At 40.5% G+C, this 16,466-nt stretch overlaps 1 protein-coding gene across 1 annotated transcript in view; it reads left to right on the top strand.

Annotated features, from left to right (window-relative positions):
* LOC103372322 (solute carrier organic anion transporter family member 5A1-like) overlaps positions 1–15,028 on the top strand; it is a 46,747-nt gene extending 31,719 nt beyond the window's left edge. Inside the window, exons 5-9 of the mRNA XM_008301931.1 lie at positions 5,126–5,324; positions 9,736–9,895; positions 11,449–11,693; positions 12,838–12,902; positions 14,295–15,028. Of these exons, the coding sequence (XP_008300153.1) occupies positions 5,126–5,324; positions 9,736–9,895; positions 11,449–11,693; positions 12,838–12,902; positions 14,295–14,824 (1,199 nt within the window). The 3' untranslated portion in view covers positions 14,825–15,028. The remainder of the gene's footprint in view (positions 1–5,125; positions 5,325–9,735; positions 9,896–11,448; positions 11,694–12,837; positions 12,903–14,294) is intronic.
* The last annotated feature ends 1,438 nt before the right edge of the window (positions 15,029–16,466 follow it).

The following is a 16,466-nucleotide window of genomic DNA, read 5'->3' as shown; positions in this document are numbered from 1 at the left end:
TGGCTTGGAGGAACGCACAACTCAGTCTTATTGGTGAGTGTCACAGAGTGTGGAAATGTTTTAGCTGGACTTTGGTTATTAAAACATGTCATCTGTAGTGATCAGGGTTATCCACTGGGTGAACGTTCAGTATTAATTCGTCGTCCTCCAGTTGCAGTCATTTCTCTTTTATGGGCTGTGATGCGTTTTTTGGCACTGAGCTTAACATCAAACCACTTTTTTAAATTTTTGCCGCCGATCTCTCCTCTGACCCAACAGATATAACTGCGGTGGTTATCTTGTCCCATGCAGTATTTTTTCTTTTGCTGCTTATCCCAACATTTCACGCACCAAACAATATTTTCTGGTTTGCTTCAACCTCGCTGACAAGTACCTCAATCTCAGTTTCAGAAAAGTTCCTCTTTTTCGCCCTTTTTGCCACGATGATACCGACAGGTGAGGAAAAAATAAATCTTCACTTGCTTTATAAAGAGGTGTGTTGTTGCCGTATATGGTGATTTGGAGGCGTTTCTGAAGGCAATGTGTACGAGCACGGAGGTTAAGAACAAGTGGGATTTATCAACACTGATGTGCGTATGACCCCCGTACGCACATTTGATAAATACGGATTTCTTTTGTACTTACGCACACTCTAAATTTTGTTCGTACGACAGAATTTAGAACCTTTTCTACGCACTGATGATAAATGAGGCCCCTGGGCTTTAACTACTTCCTGTAAACCATGAAGTGTAATATTTATACAATCATCACCACCATCTTCATCATTTTCGTGTAAAGGTTCTGGATTGAGCTTGAGGTTGTAGAGCAGAGACACCAATGTGTGGCACGTTTCTCTCATGAAGCCACATTAGTGGGATAACAGGTGTGTTCATCCTGCTTAACTGATGCTGCACAGCTCACCTGCTCTGGAGGAGGTTCTTTCCAGATTTTGGTGTTTAAATCAGCTGCAGAAAGTGTCTCTGAGTGATTCAGACTCTCAGCTGAAGTTTTATCTGCAAACTTGTTGAGCTGAATGAAGCCGTGCAGTGACAGCAGGTAAGCTGTAGGCAGCGTGTTGCCATAGGAACCTACATCCAGTTGGTTATGCAGTAAATGCATCAATCAGTTTTTATGTTTGGTCCCAATTAGTTTACTCTGCTGGTGCTGCAGCTGATAGAAGATTAGACAATTTGTCAGTCTGTTGGTACTTATCACAAAAAAATATTCAATCAGTAACATTAATTTCACTTTGATTTGTCCAAAGACTAAACTTATTACAAGTCTCTTTCATTCTGGAGCAGTTTCAGACCTGAAAGTTGATGTTTAAATGAATGAAGTTTAAGGTTTCAGAGCTCTGATGTGCAGCTGAGAGTCACTGAGCAGGAAAATAAATATATTAAGTTAGAGCATCAACACTTTTCTACCAGCATTCTACTTTAGACTGTGATAAATGTTTAAATTCCTCACAGCCCTCCATCACAACAGCCTGTTCCCTTTTACAGAAATAAGCAGCATTGGTCTGTTTTGTGCAGAGGAAGAGTCAAATTACATCTCAAATGCTTCTTTTATTCTGAAGCAGTCTGAAGCAGAAAACCTGGTTAACAAATCCAGCTGAGATCCTCTGATCTCTGACTGAGGTTTCAGCTCATGTGTGTCCTGTTTCAGTTTAACCTGAGCAGAGTTCAGCCTTTTCTTCTTAAACCTGCAGATGCATCCTGCTGTTGTAGCAGAGAAGAGATGCTCTGCTCAGAACTCATGACCTTTTCAGTCACTGGATGTTTTAGTTTCCTGAAGCTGTTTGCAGCTCAAGTATCACCACATTGGGAAGCTTCTGTGGTTGTGATACACAACATACTTTTCTCCAGGAATGAGATTCAAGATTCTCCACCTTCTCCAACACAATGTTTGATATTAACAGCGTGCTCTGCTGTTGGCTTTTGCATTTTCATGTAGTGTTTTCTTTTGTTCGAGAGTTCAGTAACAGGATAAAATCGTGGCCTTTTGAAAACCTGCCTATGATTTCTTCACACATTAGTCACAGCTGCAGGTGACTCATCTGAACCGTCCACACAAAAAGCTGTTATTCACGGCCGAGTTTTTAAACACTCGACAAACTCATTTATGAGGTTTTAAAACGTCTTAGTCATGCTCGCGTCCAGTGAGGTTTTCTCCATGAAATTACATCTTGTTATGAGAAATGTTTCAGTGCTGAGTTGTGTAACTGTCTCAGCTGAGTGGGCTGTGAAGCCAGAACTGCCACTCAGACATATTTTCACATCATCCTCCAGAGAGGGAGATCAGATGATTTCTAAGGGAACCTGCTCAAGGATTTCTGAATGTCTCGGGACAGTTTGGTCTCCACAGTGTTGAAGAATCTGTGGATGAGTGAGTGGAACGACCCTGTAGCAGGGTTGACGTTTCACTTCCCTTCTCTAGGTCAGCAAAAGCAGTGAGGGGTCATTCTATGTAAAAATCTGAGAAACCTTCTCAGGATCAGCTGATCCTTCGTCTACAGTAGGTTTATTTAATGAAGCAAAGTTTCACCTTCATACTATGTATATTTTTAGAGTTCCAGACCCTTGAAGTCCATAGAGGAGGGTCCACATTTATCACTTTAATGAACTTTTTCCATCATTTCTGAGCCTCAGAACTTCATCAGTACAGCAGATAGACACATGACATTTTAGGAGGAAAAACACATTTGAGTTCTGGTAAAAACTGCAACCAGATCAGTTTTACATCCATCCAGGAGTCACAGTCTGAACACTGAATCTGGTTTCTGTTCTGTTCTGAGCATCAATATTATGGGATGTATGATAGTTTGAACAGTAAAACTGCAGCAGTTTAATGTCTATGACACAGAGTCATAGAAACAATCATTGGTACCCTGGATGTGTTTCTGTTTTCTAATATTTCACCAGAGAAAACTTTAAAAAATGCATTCTGGGTAAACTTTCAAGACTCATATCAGCATGTGTGATGGTGGTTGGTCAGAACCAGTTCTAGACAATGAAAGGATCATTTTACCAAGATTTTAAACCAAGATCATCTTTATTATATTTGGACATAATTCATTCTGTGTCAAACATGCTTCCTAATATATTTATATTTTGACACTGGTGCAGTTGGGTTATAGATAAAATGGTGTTGCACAAAAGACAGATTTGTGACCCATCTGCGCGAAATCAGTCGCATTGTGCCTTGGGCTATGTCTGAGATACAGCCCGAATTACGTTGACACGTGATAAAATATTGATTTTGGGTTTATTACTTAGATCGGTCAATTTAGTTGTTTTCTACATGTAGGAACATATATTGTCAAATTGTCAAATATCATCTAGCGCAATACGACTCTTTTTGTGCAGATGGGTCACATTTAGTGTTCAGACTGTGACTCCTGATCTGGTTTCAGTTTTTAGCAGAATTCAAATGTGTGTTTCAACTTAAAATGTCATGTGTCTATCTGCTGTACTGATGAAAGTCCATTAAAAAGTGATGGACCCTCCTCTATGGATTTCAAGGGTCTGGAACTTTAAAATTATTCATAGTAAGATAAACTCATTAAATGTACTTTTCAGTCTTGTTGCATTAATGTTAAAGTGATCAGTGGAAGATAAAAGGTCTGAAGACACTTTGGATTCTCCAGTTTTGAGCAGTTAGATCTGTTTCTCTCCATCATATTGACATTATGTTTGTTTTTTCGAGGACAGGTCTGAAGCAGAGTGTTGGTTTTATTGAGGTGGAACTGTGTTTACATCATGTTCCCATTGTTGCGAATACCTGTATCTAATGGAGAGCTCTTGCATTGCACCACATTTCTAACCTTTTTATGACAGTGTGTCTTATGGTTTCATGTGTATTTTACAAAATGAGCAGCGAGTCCAAAGTGAGACTAAGTCTCTAGGAGGACAGAAAGCTGCTCAGGACCCAATCTAACATTTATCCAACACCTACTGAAGAGACTCTTATTGTGATGGGTCAGAAGCTCCGCCCACACTCAGATGTGTGCTGTCATGGTGATGCTGCCTGGAGGCGGCTGCTGCTGCTGCTGCTGCATTTTCTTTAGGATCATCTCTAAAAACAGAGCGACCAGGACCACAGATGGAAATTAGCTTGACAGCTATAGTCTGGTACAAGCATCCTTGCTCTTGAGCATAATGGAATTGTACATTGTCCTGTCAATAAACATCCATCCATCCATCCATTATCTACACACTGCTTAATCCTCACGAGGGTCGCAGGGGCGCTGGAGCCTATCCCAGCCGACTTAGGGCGAAGGCAGGGGACACCCTGGACAGGTCTCCAGTCTATCACAGGGCTACACTTGCATTTTCCTGCAGCTAACAAAGGTTCTCCAAACATGTTTGAGATCAGTTGTGATTCTACACACAACTTTCTGTTGTATTTACACCTCATTTGGTTATTTAACATAATAGATTTCTGTATTTTTCAGTATAAAAGTGATGTGTAAATCTGAATGTCTCGATTGAATGTGATGGAATCAAATCCGCCAGTGTTGATGACAGTTACGGAGTCAATCCATCTAAAAACATTAAGTTTTGGAGCAATTTCTTCTCATCCATCTTTGCTGTGCCTTGAATTTGTATAGCATAAAATATGGATATTTATCAAGATATTTGTTGAGTTTTAGCCGCAAAAGCTGGCAGGAAATGAAAACGTTATGTGGATTCGTCCACATATAAACACAAAACTCATTAGATTTATTTGTATTTTATGTTTCCTAAAATATATATAATTTCTGTAGTTTTTAAGCCACAGGGGACAATGCATTCAATGTGCAATATATTCACTTTCATTTATTTTTCAGGTCTTTTTCAGATATTTCATTATCATATGTGATTGTTACCTCAGTTTCATTGCCAGCAGTGCTTTTTACTGCCTTATTTAACTTACTTAGTTTATTTCAGTAATCTATTGTACTGTTGCTTGTTTACTTTTTAGATGCTGCATTTCTATGTTATATCATTTTGCTTTTCCTGAACAATATCTGGCAAGAATTTCCTTCAGAATTGATAAAGTGGTACCTTTTTTTTAATCTTAAATCGACGTTAGTAGTAAGTCAGGAGCAACTTGTTTTATTTCTTAGAATAAACCTGTATATTCATTTTGCTTTTTCCCTCCTCAGGTGTGATTATTGTTCCCAGCGCCGGCGTCGGCATCGTCCTCGGCGGCTACATCATCAAGAAGCTGAAGCTCGGAGCTCGTGAGTCAGCCAAGCTGGCGATGATCTGCAGCGGCGTGTCACTGCTCTGCTTCTCCACGCTGTTCATCGTCGGCTGCGAGAGCATCAACCTGGGAGGAATCAACATCCCATACACTACCGGGTGAGCAATGTTCCATGTCTGAGCTGAAAACGTCCACAGACAAAGATGAGAATAAACAGACAGAAGTAAAAGGTAAACAGCTCGATGGAGCCACTTAAAACCTCCAGAGACAACAACAGAGTTGTGAAAGCGGTCAGATGGAGAAAAAGGAGCCTCGGTGGTCTTTGCAGCATCATCTCAGCTCAGAAACAGTCTGTTTCTACCTCTTCTGCTGCTCTGTAGATCCAGTTAGACTCGTAGTAACCAAACAGATGGACAGCAGGGAGTCAGTGGGAACATTCAGACATACGACAGAGTCAGAAACCCAGAGACCCTGCTTTCAGTCCCAGTGTCAGCAGGAGGAATAATCAGTCATTTACAATTTGTAGTTTCTTCCGGTAAGCTGGCTCCAAATTACAAATTACAGTTTGTGTTTTCACCAAAACAGAGTTCAGACTAGAGATTGGCTGATATGTTTTTTGTTTGTTTTTGGGCCGATGCCGATTATTTACTGACCAAGCAAGATCAATAACCAATATTTAGGACTGATATCCAATAAATGTAATGTTTCAACAGCATGTGATCACAGAGAACCTGCTATTCTTAACATGGCTTTTTCATTAATAAGGGTGACTGTAACTGAATGTGTAAATTAGAAACAGGGGTGATTAAACTATCTCCTCTGCTTATGTGGGATCCACTGAGATGGATCAGTTTGTCTCCTGATCAATCGTCTGCTGTTCTTCTCTGTTTACTTCATCTTTCACTGTTCTATCACTTTTATTTCCCACTAAAGTCCAGATCTTAAATCGTTGTTATTTATTGTTTTCCAGACACTGTTTCAGGTTAATCTGTGGCTGCCTGCTAACATAACCTCAGCCACTGTGAGAGGAGCTAATTTCCTGGTTTGTGGCACCGGCTTGTGTTTCTGGTTCAGTTTTTGCAGTTTCGACTTGAGAGACATTTCTGTGACCACAGAGTGATGACAGACAGAGAGAGTAGCTGCATCGGACCTGAAGCAGTGCATTTAATTCATCAATAATTGGTCAAAAAAAATACAGATACCAATAATCAGAAAGGCTGATAATCAGTCCAAACCCAAATCAGATGCAGTAAAACTCTCTCCCCACATTTTTTGTCCAGTATCACTTATCATACATGTTCATAATTCATTCACACCTTATGTAAGTGACGGTAAACAGGAATAAAGGTGCAGATAGATGTCGGGATGATCTGGTCAGTAAAAAGCATCTTTTCTTTAACTGTACTATAAACAGGATTAAACAGGAATCTTCCCAGCAATGTTTTTTTTTTTGCTCCTGATCTAATTTGAGTCAATCTGAAACCATTTTTCTTTATAAAACACACTTTCAGTTCATTAAAGTTACCTTTTAAAGCCATTTTTTAAACAATATTGGTAATATCAGTGGGTGCTTTGTTGAACATGTTGATTTCAGGTTTTTTGGACTTTTTCTAAAATAAATAATCAAGAAATTAGACGTTTTGAAAAAGTTTCCGTTTAAATGGGTCATTCTGACTGAAGACATGTCTGAGTTCTCTCTGCTTCTTCATGTTGTTCTGTTTCCATAGAGGAGCAGGACTTTATACTGCAGTGAAAAATAAACCACAGTGAGGAAAAATGAGTTTTGAAGTTTCACACACCAAAAAAAACAAAATCTTGGTTTCTGCCCTGGATGACGTGGTGGATTGTTATTTATCGTGTTTCAGCTTCATCTGCTTTGAGTAGAAACAGAAAAGACAAATAAATGATCAACTACAATAAAGCTGTCATTGATTTTTGGCAGAAACCCATTCGTAGACACTAAATTCTGCTGATTCTCATTGGTTTTCTTCGACAGACACCAGACTGAACTGCGTCGCATCAAATTTTTATGTTTACAAATGTGCCCGTCTTTTAATCTTCTTGATGGACGCGTTGGAAGCTTTTTTGGCTCCGAGTTCCGTCTTCGCTGAGATGCTTTTCTCCTCTCATGTGACTGCAGGAGTGAATCTGTGAGCTTTTCAGAGCTTCCACTTAAACCAGCCGTTTGCCGACTGCAGCTTGGCCTTTGTCGTGTTAAATAATTTCCCGGCATGACGGAGTCAGCGGTAGTTTTTATCGGCCCATCTGTGGCCAACGTCGGGGAGGAAGCGAGTGTTCAGATGAGTGCCCGATAGCAGATCAGGAGCCAGTGAACGGAGGCGTTTTCTTTTGGACACAGCGTCCCTGAGAGCGATTACATGGCAGCGATGGAAGACGTCCAAGGACAGCTTGGAGGAGAAGATCTCTGGCTCCTTGCCCGGCCTTTTCTCTCTCCTCTTCCTCCCTCTGGCCTTTTTTTATTTCCCTCTCAGTCTGTCTTTCTGTCCTTCCTGCCCTCCTGTCTTCATCTTCTGTTCTGTTTTTTTTTTTTAAAATCTCAGTCTCGTTTTTATCTCATTATCTCTCTTCATTTTTTCTACTTCTTCTTGTCGTCCTTTCTCTGTGATGCCTTTGCATCTCTTCTTAGCGTTCTCATTTATCTTACCTTTTTCCTCTCTCTTTCCATCTTCATCCCTCTATTTCCGACCCTTCTTTCACTGTTCATCCTTAATTTCCATCTATTCTTATTGTTCTCTGGACAGCTTTTATGCTTCTTTTTCATTCTTTTCCATCACAGAATCAATTCCACAAAACCCTTTCAGTCTTGTCTTTGTCATGAAAGCTTCACGGTGTCTTTTTTGTTGTTGTTGTTTTTACTGCCATCAGCCAATAAAATGTCCTTTTTTCAGCATTACTCTGTATAAAAGATCCCTTAATGCATTGTTTCTGCTCACGCTGACTTGGGTAGTTCTTCCCCCAGTAATTTAAATCAGTTTTAATCCTCACCAAGTGGTTTTCGGACGTCACTATAAAGGACCTTTATACTCCTGCTCTCCTTTCTGTTCATCTGACAACATCTAAACGTGTCGGCTTCACGTCTTTAAACACAAATCTAAAACTGCATGTTGTGTCATTAACATATCATCATACACAAGCAGCGCTTTTACAGTAGTTTGAAGCAATTTTTTCCACATTTCAGCACCGAAATTGGGCAACAAGACACAGTTTGTGCATCTATTACAAACTAAAATGGTCCATAAGAATAGGATTCTACTGCCATGAGTCTGTATCAGGTCACATTAACAAGGTTTACCACAAATTAGTACAATCCAGATTTTTTTAAGGGTTACTTTGTTGCTTCAAGCTATTTCAGACCATTTCCTCTGAGTTTATTAAATATCTGCAGCATCAGACACCAGCAGAATCCATGTGAGAGAGAAGCTGTACACATTTACACACAGCTTCAGTGTTATGACCCCTGACATGCAGACGGGATGCGCTAGGATCTAACAGCAGGTTAAAATCAGTTCATCAGCTGCAGGTAAATCAGGAGTTACAGTTGAGTCCTGACTTGACTCCAATACAGCTGCCGGATATTTTTATTTTACTGTTGGGAAAGTGGGCTGCAAGGTGGAGCAGCGGTTCGCACTGTTGCCTCGCAGCAAGGTCACCGGTTCGCATCCCGGTGAGGACACCCGGGATTTTTCTGCGTGGAGTTTGCATGTTCTCCCCGTGCAGCGTTGGTTCTCCGGGTTCTCTGGCTTTCTCCCACACAGTGAAAAACATGTTGAGGTTAATTGGTGATTCTAAATTGTCTGTAGGTGTGAATGTGAGTGTGCTTGGTTGTCTCTCTCTAAGTGTGGCCCTGTGATAGACTGGTGACCTGAGGATTCAGTGGTGTGTAGATGATGGATGGATGTTGGTTAGATTATTATCACACATGGACAGAAGTGTTTAAAAAAACACAAAGTAATAATTAGTTATTGGGACAGTTTGATAAGCTGATGTTAGTTTAGATTTAGTCTGAATGAAAAATATTAGGTCTCCATCACTGTGGTGTCTGAATGAACCTGTTAGGAGCACCAAAGTCTGAATCACTTTATGAGTTTAAATGAACCATTTTCATCAATAAATGAAAACTTTAACAGACTGATAAAGTAGCAGTGTTTTGTTTTCCAGGTCTCATGGGGACACACTGAGAAATAATACTAAAATAAATTCCATATTGTACTCAATCAAAGTTATTTATAAATAAAAGAGGCAACAAATTTCAGATTCATGCTGCGTATTAGTCGTGTGTTCAAAAAAAAACACGCGTATTTTCCTGTTTTAGTTATTGTGATGATGATTGCTGCAGCAACTTAGCTTGAATACAATGTTTATTTTAATATTTTCACTGCTTTCAGGCTAAATGTTACCTAAAACCACCAAACACTGCAATTCATTTGGTCTCTGCTTTAGCTTTAGATTCACTAGGCTGCCATGAAGCAACAACACAAAAATGATCCGTTTATTTAGAAAAGCTCCAGTGTGAAGTGTAACTCTGGTGTCTGTGTTTCCTGTCTGCAGACCAACACTCACCATGACTCAGAGGAACCTGACCGGAGGCTGCAACGTGAACTGTGGCTGTAAAATCCATGAATACGCTCCTGTCTGCGGCTCTGACGGCATCACGTACTTTAACCCCTGCCTGGCCGGCTGCAGCAGCGTGGCCAACGACAGCACCGGGGTAAGAAACACGCAAATTCAACCTTCCTTGTTTAATTTTTGCGCCAAAACTCATGAAAATTTTCTTTCTTTTTTTTTTTTTTTTTTAAACGTGAAAATGCTGGGAAAATAAGTTTCATCCTCTGAAAGATCTGAGTTGAAAAACAGATTGATTTATTGTCGTTCAGAAATGTGAAGCTCAGAAGAAACAGTTGAATGTTTGTAATTTGTGAAAGTTTTAAAGAAGTTGATGATAATTTTCAGATTTTAGGAAGATTTTAAAAACGCTGTTAATTCAGTCATAATTAAGGAAACATGTTGCTGCAGTGTCTCAGATGTAGTTATTTGACTTATTTGTTATTTGGGACCCAAAACTAAGTTCTGATGAATAGTTAGTATCTGTGAACTTCATGTTTTCACAACTGCAATTTTTTGTGTTTTCACCCTCAAAAAATCATCTTACCTGTGAAGCCGTTTTAAGTGTTTAATATCTCCAGGAGGTGGAAAGTTTGGCAGGACAAGGTTCCAGTAAATTCAGTCTCACATGTTGTTCATTTCAGTAAATAAGAATAACGAAACCTGTACATATAACAACAACATATAGAACCTGTGAACACCATTTTTTTGTTTCCTGCCAATGAGTGCATGTTAACATTCAGCCAAAATATCTAAAAACTGCAACATTTTCTTGTCAAACTTTCCACTCATCAAATTCTACTGATGTTAGAGCCTCAAAAGTTGGTGAAATGTCGACCAAAGACTGTATTTCAATAGAAACATGGATCCATCCATGTATAGCAACAGTACCACACTTGGTAGAAAACATTGCACTTTTTTTCCATTTTCAAGAAGTAATAATTAAAAATGTGTTAAAAATGTCTCCTCTGCTGGAGCCATATGGTCATTTGGATCTGCAGGAAACTATTCAGTCTGTGTCCTCACAAATTTCATGGCAGTGGGAGTTACATTTCTGGAGATATTGGACCCTTTAAAAGGCTGCTCGGGTTAAAAAATAAAAAATAAAAAAATAAAAAACGCAAGAGTAGGTCTTATGTGGAATCCTGGCTCAGGGAGAGTCAAGATATTTAATTATTAGCCCTTGAAAAATGGGAGAAAACGGGTTGTATTGTGTCCCCAGAAAGTTTCTGTACGTGTACATTAACAGATGTACATTCCTTACTGAAAACAGTCTTTGCACTTTTTGGATGGACAGTAATAAAAAATATGTCCTGTGCTGGATCCATTCAATCCTTATGATCTGCAGGAATCTATTCTGTCTGTGTCCTCACCACATTTCATGGCTGTGGGACTGACTTACATTTCTGGAGATATTGAGCCCTTAAAATGTCTGTTTTTTATTTTTTAAGATAAAAATACAAAAATTTCCAGATCTGAAAAAATGTGAAATTCACAAAATCCAGCTAAAATATTTGACAGAACTTAGTTTTTGGCCCCAAATAACAGATAATAAACTCTGAACTAAACCTGAGAGGTTGCAGAAATCTGTCATGATTATCCAGAACAATGTGATGTCAGAGTGTCTAAAGCTCCGTGACGTCTCCACCCGTCCTCCAGGTGCGGAACTACTCCGACTGCGCCTGCGTGCAGAGCCGGCAGGTCATCACGCCGTCGTCGGGCGGTCAGGGCGGCAACCAGCTGCAGCTGGTCATCGTGAAGACGTACCTGAACGAGAACGGATACGCCGTGTCGGGGAAGTGCGACCGCACCTGCAGCACCCTCATCCCCTTCCTCATCTTCCTCTTCATCGTCACACTCATCACCGCCTGCGCTCAGCCCTCCGCCATCATCGTCACGCTCAGGTACGCTCTCTACAGGCCGCCAGGTTTTTACAGCTCAGTGCTGAGGTTCACCAATAGTTCACTGAATCCAAACCAGTGTTCAGAGTGATCAATCGATTGTTGACTGATCCTAAAAAGATCAAACTCAAGAAACTTTACTGATTTTTTAAAAAGTAAAGTAGTTAAACGTAATAAAGATGGTACCACGACTGCATAGCAGCAAAAAGCAACAGATTCTGTCACATCTTTGAGCACATTCATAAAAATGAAAAGTGATATTTTTTAGAACCACATGAAGCCGTGTGTCACAATAATGCAAAATTAAACTTACAGAATACTTCTTACTATGCACTATTTGGTCACAAAAATGAAAAGAAAGTTATTTTCGTTTAACATTTTTAACTTCTTTAGCAGGTTTGGCGAGTTGTAGCACGTGAAAGTTCAAAGACTTTTTATGATGGCTTCATTTTTTTTTTTTTGTCATATTTCAACTCACCCATAATCAGAGATGATTTGATCTGCTTGTTCAATATTACACCGTATGAGTCAATGACATGATGAGAAAAAACGTTTGACCTTTTTGGTTTTTTTGTCTTTGATAGTCCCTGAGATATTGTTGTTCAAACAGCCTCAAAAACAATCAACGGCAAATTACAGAAAAGAACCTTTTTGATATATTACGCTAACATTTCCTAATATGTCTCATCCATAAATCTCATTTGAAATGTCTATATTTTATGCCATAAAAATTTGAGGCACATCAGAGATGGTCAAACAGAAGTTGTTGTTAAATGTTGTTATTGAAGATGAAATAATCCAAGAACAAATACAAACACAATACTATAAATGATTCTTATCACACTTTTAAAGTTTCACCGTGTTACTGGGGCAGAAATTGACCTGAAGTAAACCTGGTTACTGAGATATTTATGAGCAAGCTAATTATTCTCAAATGTACTTAACAAAGTGGTCACAACTGAACATATTTACCTTCTTAAAAACGTGGCAGTGAAAGTTTCATTGCTGTGTCAGTCGCACTGCGGACACTGCTTCAGTTTTATTTGAACTTAAATGTTCTCGTCTCTGTCACTGTCATTTTTTATTACTTATTATTTCTTGGATTACACTTTGCTGTCTCTGAACTGGTTTTGGTTTGGTGTTGCAGGTCTGTAGCGGAGCAGGAGAGGCCGTTCGCTCTGGGAATGCAGTTCGTTCTGCTCAGGACTCTCGGTGAGTCCAAGCAAAACACAAAAAAACGTCAGCCGCATTAACTGTCTTTAAAACCAGCGTCAGCTAAATGCTGTGATTGTAAATACGCTGCACATTCGGTATCTGCTGACCAACAAGCTGAGTGAGGAAATTAGACGTTTATTTAGTGTCTCAACATCACAGGTCTCCTGAATAGGGACAGACGGGGTGAATTAGATTTGATGTTTGAGACGTCAGGAAGCTGCTGTCAGGTTGAGTTAGTCGGGTTACAAACTTAAAGATGCGGACATTAACATTCTAAACACTTTCTGGGTTAATTTTTCACTGTAATATAAAGTCCTGCACCTCTATGGCAACGGAGAAAAACAGGAAGAGAGAACTCAGTCATGTCTTCTGTCACTGTGACACAGTTGGGATGCCAATAAATGATTTTTTTTTAAAAAGGAGACGAAAATGAAAAAAGCCAAATTTCCTAATTTATTGTACAAAAATGGAAAATACTCGGAATCAAAATGTCCACGAACATTATCAACACTAGAAAAAATGGCTCCATTTGCAATACATATTTAACTATTTACATTTTAAATATGTTTCCATACTTGTCTCCTCTCAGCTCTGAGGAAACACTGCCTGCAGTTCAACAGAAACAAATGTCACATGACTGCTGGCTGCAGCTGAGTCACTGATGGCTTTTCAGTTGTGTCTCAGGACTTCAGATTTTTATTTTTTCATAGGATCTTGTTACTAGAAAAATCACAATTTTAAGCTCAGACTGCAATAAAACGTCACATATGTTTAGTTCAAGAAATATCAGAAAGTTGAAACTCTAACAATTCTTTCTGTTTTTATCGTTCCTCACTGATAAATGGTGGCATTTTAGTTGGGGGGGTTGACAACAAGCCTTTTTTGGTTTAACACATGAGATAAAGGTCTTCATATCTGTGGTTTATGTTTATGAAATTCTGGGGTTTTTCAACCAGAATAACATGTTTCATCATCTGCAGCTTTGAGTCCAGCAGCTTTATTAAATCGCTGCAGCAAGACCAACAGAGGTGTTTCTCACTGACATGATTTTCTCAGTTTGCTGAAATTCTTTCAACTGTGGTCATTTCTCATTTCTCTGCTCACAAATGTGTCTGTTTCCTCCCTTTTCCTTCCCTTTACCCTCACTGGTGTCATCCCTCTCTGTTTTTCTATTGCTTTCCACTTTCCTTTTCATTTTCTCTTCACTTTCTTCTTTTTTTTCCTCCCTCCCTTTGTTTCTTTTCTCTCTGTTTGTTTCTTTTCCCTTCTTTATTTCTTTTCCCTCCCTTTGTTACTTTTCCCCTCCTTTTATTCTGTCTCTGGTTCTTTATCTTTCTGTTTGTTGTGTCTCCTTTGTCCTATCGTTCTTTCTTCCTGCTCTTCTCTCAGCTTACATCCCGACTCCTATTTACTTCGGCGCCGTCATCGACACCACCTGCATGTTGTGGCAGCAGGACTGCGGTGTCCACGGCTCGTGTTGGGAGTACGACGTCACCTCACTGCGCTTCGTCTACTTCGGCCTCGCCGCCAGCCTCAAGTTCTTCGGCTTCCTCTTCATCTTCCTCACCTGGTACTCCATCAAGTACAAGGAAGAGCGGGTGGAGCGCTGGCTGAAGCGCCACCTGTCGCCCGTTGACACCGTGGGCAGCCTGGTCTGCCACCCAGGTGGCCACAAGGGTCACGCCCGGACGCGGTCCTGCCCGGTCAACATCCCCCGAAGCGACCCCAACGCTCCGCCCGCCAACGCACCACCGCGAGCCGGCGCCCTCAACCGCGGCGTCAGCACCCAGAGTTGCCCCGGCAACGAGCTAAAAGCAATAACTCCTCCTCCTCCTCCTCCTCCTCCTGCAGCGGAGCCTTCAGCGGCACCTTCGCCTGCACCGGCCCAATCTCTGGAACATGTTTCAGTCCGAGTCTGAGCTTCAGATTCATTCTGAGATCCGGTCAGCCGATGCGACTTGGAGGTTCTGTCTGCTGAACCACTAGCTGGATCCGATCTGATCAATAGTCGGGCCAGAGAACCTTTTCTGATGGTCTGCTTGGTTGGTGAAAACTTTAGTTTGTGCAGCGAGCGGCCGAAGGCTCGGCTTCCTGCAGTGGATGGACTTCATTGCTCATAAACCCCCTCAGCACCTCCCACCGCGGCAACATGTGCCTTCTGCCACCACAGTCCTCACAAGTACAGTAAAACACAGCGGCGCCGCTCAGACGGACCTCGTAGAACCCGAACAGATACCTCAGCTTCATCCTCCATCACCTCACGTCCGCGTGCTGCTTCTTCGTTTTTTATTTCCTCACCGTCATGCGAGCGATTTTTGTTCTCTGGACACGGCATATCTCAGAAAAGAAAAAAAAACACCCCATGGAAATGTGACACACTACTATTAAGTGTTAAGAACTGGAAACCGATGGCATGGTGCTATGTAAAAAACTGTGTTTAGCGTCCATTTTTTTGATTCTTTTTTGTCTGGGTTTTTTTTTTAGGCTTAAAAACACTTGGGAAAAAAAAAACGAACTGGACAACAGGATGGATTCCTGTCACACAATGACTCATAGTTCTGCCGCTGAGTGTTTGGCTTCTGCTCCATTCATGCATCCTGATCAGTGGCTCAACCTGAATGAACAGGATCGGGTCACCGGGACTCATCCGAATCACCCACCAACATTAGAATCGTGCACGTAGGAAGACGAGTAGTCGAGCGTCGTCATCTGTCCTCCGCCAGCTTCTGGAAACGTTTCTGGAGGGAACCTTGTTGGTTAATAGTTAAACAGCAGATTTATGTCTGGTGACCTTCTTCCCTGAAAGTAAAAGATGCAGTTTGCGAGATAAAGTGTCAAAAGTGGAAAAGAAGGAAACACGTCTAGGATGTGAAAAGTCTACTGATCACTGTCGAGCTGCAGCTAATGATTGTTTTCTTTTTATAGCTCCAGATTTTTCTTCACTCCAAGTCTTTAGCCGTGTTTCTGTTCCTGGGTTTAGAAGATGTCAACAGCAAAATTCTGGATAAATGTCCCCAATTTGGCAGCAAAACTTTATAGGCTCAAGGTGGTTTTTGGCTTTTTGGAAAAAGATGGAAATGTCTTTTTAGCGAACAGCATTAAACATGGCGGCCACCTGCTGACTGAACAGAGTAACTACAACTTTCCATTTTTACCTTTTAAATTCAAAACATTTTGCTAATTTCCTCATCTTTGAGATTTTTTTAAGCAGTTGGCGAGCGGCTGGTTTTGTTTCCAGCTTCTTCTCCTCTGTTTATTACAGTCATATAGTCAATAGCACCACCTTCTGACGGGCGAGTTGTGTCGCTCGACAGTTAGACGGAAACACGGCTGATGAGTTGCTCGACCTAAAAGGTCAAAAACTGTGAACATCACAATTTTGTCAAAACCCCAAATCCCATCTTCAAATGTCCTGTTTTGTTTAACTCAAAATTCCAAAACCCAAAGATATTCAGGTTTTAGTTATATATACATATATATGAATATAAATCTATATTTAAAAAAGAAAAAAAAAAGAGAGAAAAAAAAGCAGCAAATCCTCCCTCGTGAGAAGCTGGAACT

This window comes from Stegastes partitus, unplaced genomic scaffold (assembly GCF_000690725.1).
Source record: "Stegastes partitus isolate 25-593 unplaced genomic scaffold, Stegastes_partitus-1.0.2 Scaffold1733, whole genome shotgun sequence".
Classification (NCBI taxonomy): domain Eukaryota; kingdom Metazoa; phylum Chordata; class Actinopteri; family Pomacentridae; genus Stegastes; species Stegastes partitus.
This window is presented reverse-complemented; position numbering and strand designations above follow the sequence as displayed.